At 46.9% G+C, this 5,527-nt stretch overlaps 1 protein-coding gene across 1 annotated transcript; it reads right to left on the reverse strand.

Annotated features, from left to right (window-relative positions):
- Positions 1-891: 891 nt before the first annotated feature.
- Positions 892-5,158, reverse strand: LOC140076141 (uncharacterized). Its single transcript, XM_072122648.1, has 4 exons — positions 4,688-5,158; positions 4,148-4,253; positions 3,802-4,023; positions 892-1,574 (listed from the first exon to the last, which is right to left on the reverse strand). The coding sequence occupies exons 1-4, from the start codon at positions 5,120-5,122 to the stop codon at positions 892-894; spliced, it is 1,446 nt and encodes a 481-aa protein (XP_071978749.1). The 5' UTR covers positions 5,123-5,158.
- Between the last annotated feature and the right edge of the window lie 369 nt (positions 5,159-5,527).

A 5,527-nucleotide genomic window follows, 5' to 3' on the forward strand; every position in this document is an offset into this window, starting at 1 on the left:
GTACAGCTGCAAACTTACGGCCATACATATGTCCCCATAGATGGCAATGGCCGCACAGAGCAATATGGTGCAGCACACATGCAACACCGTACATGGGGGGGGGGGGGGAAAGCTAACACATGTCCTATGTTTCCCTGTGTTACGGGCAGCCCCCATGCATTGCTATGGAGAGCGGTCACCCCTCCTCCTCTCCATTACACGGAGCACACGGACGCCCGGCAGGCAGATGTTTGTGTGAATGCTGCCTAATTTTTGAAATTAAGCTAATTAGCTTTACTTTGTCCTGTTTTTAGGTGATAATGGCTACAAATTATTGCCATGGTTGATGACACCATATTTGCGGCCAAGTACCCCTAAGGAGAGGAGATTCAACCGAGCACATCGAAGAACCAGAAGTGCCATTGAGAGGACCTTTGGAATTCTCAAGAGTCGGTTCCGCTGCCTGGATTTTTCAGGGGGGGCTATGCTCTACAAACCCCCCATTGTGTGCAAGGTCATTATAGTCTGTTGCATGTTCCACAACATTGCGACAGCCAACAGGCTAGAAATTGACCTTGCAACTGATTTAACTGAGCATATAGAGCATCAGGGGGATGTGTCTGCTCAACCCACCAATAGAGCGGGACAACTAAGGCGCAGGCAAGTCACTGAGATTTACTTTTAAAGTGATCTGCCAGTTACCATTTTTTTTTGTTATGCCTTAATGTCTGTAAATTTAGAATTGCATTAAAGTAAATGCAATGTCAAATTGTATCCATGCTTTTCATTCTTTAGTACAATAATTTCAGCTCAGAGGAAGACAAAGTAGATCAAAAATTTATTTGTCATTTTTGATCTAAATAAAGAAAACAAAAATAAATAAAGTTAAAAAAAAAAAAAAAAAAAAGAAAATTACGGTTTGGAAGAACGTGATGAACGACGGACAGGCCCCTTCCCCCTTTTTGCCTGCCGCCGCGTCACCACAGAACTCCCAGATGTGCCCGGTGGATTTGAAGCCGAGGAGCTAAGTTCCTCCTTGACCGAAAGTAGGAACGTGGCTTCAGGGGAAGGGCCCAGGACCACTGGAGAGGGATCCAGTGCACCTGCCAGCGATGGTGCGTAACTGCACCCCGAATCCTGATCAGTTGGAAGCTGAATCGGGGATTCGGGGGCAGGGCTGGCCTGTGTCACTGGATCCCCACCAGTGGGGACCTGGGGTGGGGAGAATGGAGGGACACTCACACTCCCCCCCTGAGCCGCAGTTCCTTGGTGGATGAGGAGTTCCAGAATATTGATGAGAGCTCTGAAATCTCGACTAATAAGCTGGAACCCCTCCTCCACCATCCGGCCATGCCTTCGGAGTTCCTGCTGAATTAGGCCCATCGCTTCCAGGCTTTTATCCATATAGCTGGAAAATATGCAAAGTGAGATGGGCCTATCTTCAGCAGGAACCGCTTCAGGAGCCTCATCCCCACTGGACCCACCAAGTGATACGACTGCAGGAGGAGTGGCTGGCGAAGCACATGGAGGTCCGGGTGCAGCCTCATTTGCTGGTGGTGGTGCAGCCTGCGGTGCCGTGGGTGGAGCAGCCCTCCCTGTTGATAAAACAAAGTAAATTACAAGTGCTGTAACCTTAAATTAAAAATGATAGCCACACTTAAATGGAAGCTACCTCAACGAATCTACCGAGAAAGGTAGAACAGGTGGGAGGTGAATGTATAGTACATGTTGAAAGCACTTTTTCGAGCTAATCCTCCCATCCACCATTTTTAAATTAAAATCTTTATGGCCCTATTCTGTATTTTTTGATAAGCGGCTACTGGGGCGTGGAGTAGCCGGACATGAGGCAAGATGTCATGCATACTCCACGCCCCAGTAGCCTCACTGCTCCTCCTAACCTGACATCATCGGTGCGCAGCTCCTCATAGCTTGTCTTATGTGAAGGTTTGGGGCACGGGACAGGGGAGTATGCTATGCTCAACTAATACCAAACACGATTCCCACTGCCAACAATGTATCCTATAGGCACAGTAATTATAATTTCAACCTAGCTATGCTCACCAACTTATACTATGAACAATTACACTGATGGCAATTTATTTTATATGATTAGACATATGTTCCACAACCCTTTAGGCAACGAGCATGGCCAACAGCCCCCTAGTGCACAAGCATGGCCCCCTACCCCCTTTTTTTTGTGTGTGTTTTTTGTTGTCTTCAAGGACCGGGCCTGCTGTGGACTACTTTGGATTCAGTGGACTCCGACGAGGACCTGTAAATAAATATTGATTAAAATGGCTGACGAGGGTGTGTCTGGCTTTCTTTTAATAAAATATATTTATACAATGATGTGTTTGTGTCATTCTGTATAATTAGCCATAGTAGTGGTGCTGTTTAGTTTTCATGCCTTAGTCATGAGCACTGTCCTTACTTTAAAATGGCCATTTTTGTTTTGGCCAAATTTACAGTAACACAGATTAAATTACCCCGGTACCCACCGCCACCAGGGGTGCCGGGAAGAGCCGGGTACAAACCAGCACCTGGCCATCTAAAGATGGTCAGGTTCTGGTGCTGCTGCAGGCTGTTATTGTTGCGCTGGAATAGCCCCCTAACAGAGGGATATCCAAGATCAGTAATGGCAGGCTGCTGCTGCTTTTTTTTATCTGGCTGATGTTAAAAATCAGGTGAGCCCCACATCATTATATTAAATTTTGTGAAAATTTTCATGACAAAAAAAATGACGTGGATTCCCCCCAATTTTTAAAACCAGCAAGATACAAAAAGCAGCGGCAGCAGCCTGCCATTAATGAGCTTGGAAAGCACACTGTTAGGGGGCTATTCCAGTGCAACAATAACCGCCTGCAGCCGCCCCAGCACCTGACCATCTTTAGATGGTCAGGTGCTGGTTTGTACCTGACTCTTCCCAGCACCCCTGGTGGCGGTGGGTACCGGGGTAATTTAATCTGCGTTACTGTAAATTTGGCCCAAACAAAAATGAACATTTTACAATAAGTTCAGGCCTTAGTAATGAGCACTGTCAACTAAACAGCACCACTACTATGGCTAATTATACAGAATGACACAAACACATCATTGTAAAAATATATTTTATAGAAAGAAAACCAGACACACCCTCGTCAGCCATTTAAATCAATATTTATTTACAGGTCCTCGCTGGAGTCCACCAAATCCAAAGTAGTCCACAGCAGGCCCGGTCCTGTAAGACACAGAGAAGGGGGGGGGGAAAGAAAGGGGGGGGCAGGGGGGCCCTGCTCGTTGCCCAGGGGGCGGGAGGCCCTTGCTCGTTGCCCAGGGGGGGGGGCCCTTGCTCGTTGCCCAGGGGGGGGGGCCCTTGCTCGTTGCCCGGGGGGGGGGGGGGCCCAGCAGGCAAACATATATGCCTAATCCCATACAATACATTGGTGGCAGTGGCATCGTTGTTGGTATTAGTTGGTGAGCAGAGCAGACACACCTGTCCCGTGCCACGAACCTTCAGATATGAGAATGAATGCAATCTGCATAGGTAGACTATGCAGAGCGCAGGCACGTGGCTGTGCAATCTTGGGAACAAAGCCAAAGCTACTGCGCATGCGGAGTACTCCGGCTTCTCGGACAAGAGCGCGCAGCTACGAGGAGCTACGTGCCAATGATGTCAGGTTAGGAGGAGTCAAGAGGCTACTGGGGCGTGGAGTAGCCGCAATGTGTAGCCTCATGTCTGGCTACTCCACGCCCCAGTAGCCGCTTACAAAAAGGATTGCAAAATATTTATTGAAAGTGAAACAAAAGATTAGTATTAGAGACATAAAATAAAAACGTACATACCAAAATCAAGATTATCGGTGTCAAAATCCCCGATCCCTTCAGTTTGATCGGGGTGTATAGTTTTGCTAATCTTCTGCTCCACCCACGACATCCGCATGGCCACACTAGGGCCACCACCCGTCCTCCGAGCTGACTGTTTGTGCTTCGCCAGCTTGGCCTTCAGCCTCCTCCTGCAGTCATACCACTTCTTGCGGACCTCAGGAACGGAACGATATTCCACTCCTGCAAAGTTGAAAACAAACGAAAAAAAAAAAAAAAAACATTATACAAAGGCCACTCACCTTCAAGATTTAAAATCCAAGTGAGCATAAAAAATTTCAAATACTATTCAAAGTGCAATTTTTACCTAGGCCATTGATCCGCACTGTGATCCCCTGCCAAATGTGGTGTTTGGCTGACAGGGGAATTGAGTCGGCCAGCCGGCCAAAAAGATGATCATAATTTTGTGTCACCTGGAAAAGACAAAAGCCACCAAAAAAAAAAAAACATTCATTAAAAACACTCTGGGCGCGTTCACACGTTGCGTTTTGGTTGCGTTTTCATTGCGTTTGGAACGCATATACAACAGCTGATGTGAGGTAATTTGCCTAATTACATTACCGTTTACGTTTGTAAACGCAATGTTAACGCATGCGTTAACAAAACGCATGCGTTAACGCTTTGTTAACGCATGCGTAAACATCGCGTTTACGATGCATTTTGTTAACGCATGCGTTAACAGTGATGAAATTAGGCAAATCACCTCTCCTCAGCTGTTGTATATGCGTTTCAAACGCAATGAAAACGCAGGACAAAACGCAACGTGTGAACGCGCCCTCTGCAACGGTGGGTAAAGAGTCGAACAGGACACCAACAGTATAAATAAGTTTAAAAAATGTAACAATACCTCCTCAACCAATATTTCCGTTTCACGTTCCGTGAAACGTGCCTTCTTTGCCCGGCCAGGCTCCTCCTCATCTTCAGCACCAGAGCCCCCAGTATCCATATCCCCGGCAGCTGGTGGTCTGTGATCCCCAGGAGCAGCGGACGGAGCAGAGGACGGAGCAGCGGACGGACCAGCAGCCGGAGCAGCGGATGCTGGGGCCACAGATGTTGGGGGGGCTTGACGATTCTCCGCCTCCATCTCCCGTGCTCCGCGGATGGCATAGTCGTACACCTGGGGACACTGCTGCCGGAGTAGCTCCATAAAAATGGCACTGGGAGCATCTGGTGCTGCTGTGGACTGCTCTGGACGCCCAGCCATGATAGATACCAGCTGTGCAATTAGCCTCGCTGTGCACTTTTTATGCTTAAATTTTGTGGCGCAACTCATGCGCCACATTTATCACGCGTGCGACACAATTAGTGAATGGGCGCATATCCCGTTCTAGTCGGAGGGACGCACTTTTTATGCATTCAAATTCGAACTTAGTAAATGTGCCCCAATGATTTTGAAAATGGCATTTCAATAATTTTAAAAAAAAATTCATAATTCTTTCTTTTTTTTTTGTAAATAAACGCGAAACTTATCAGACAACATTTACCACTAAAATGAAGTACAACATGTGGGGAAAAAACAATCTCAGAATCGTTTAGATAAGTAACAGTGTTCAAAAGTTATAACCAAATAGAGCGACGCAAGTCAGAATCCAAAAAATGGGACTGAGCCTTAAGCTACAAAATGACTGTGTCATTAAGGGGTTAATTAAAAACAGAAGGATCTCCAATGACGGAGGATCAGAAGGAA

The sequence above is a fragment of the Engystomops pustulosus genome, chromosome 8 (assembly GCF_040894005.1).
Source record: "Engystomops pustulosus chromosome 8, aEngPut4.maternal, whole genome shotgun sequence".
Lineage (NCBI taxonomy): Eukaryota > Metazoa > Chordata > Amphibia > Anura > Leptodactylidae > Engystomops > Engystomops pustulosus.

What these genes read in the sequence shown, in the direction of transcription:
- LOC140076141 (XM_072122648.1), bottom strand. Translation starts at nt 5,122, where the DNA reads ATGTGGCGCATGAGTTGCGCCACAAAATTTAAGCATAAAAAGTGCACA. An exon ending in CGGAAATATTGGTTGAGGAG is followed by an intron (nt 4,254 to 4,687) that starts GTATTGTTACAT and finishes TGTCTTTTCCAG; the next exon opens with GTGACACAAAATTATGATCA. An exon ending in AGTGCGGATCAATGGCCTAG is followed by an intron (nt 4,024 to 4,147) that starts GTAAAAATTGCA and finishes TCAACTTTGCAG; the next exon opens with GAGTGGAATATCGTTCCGTT.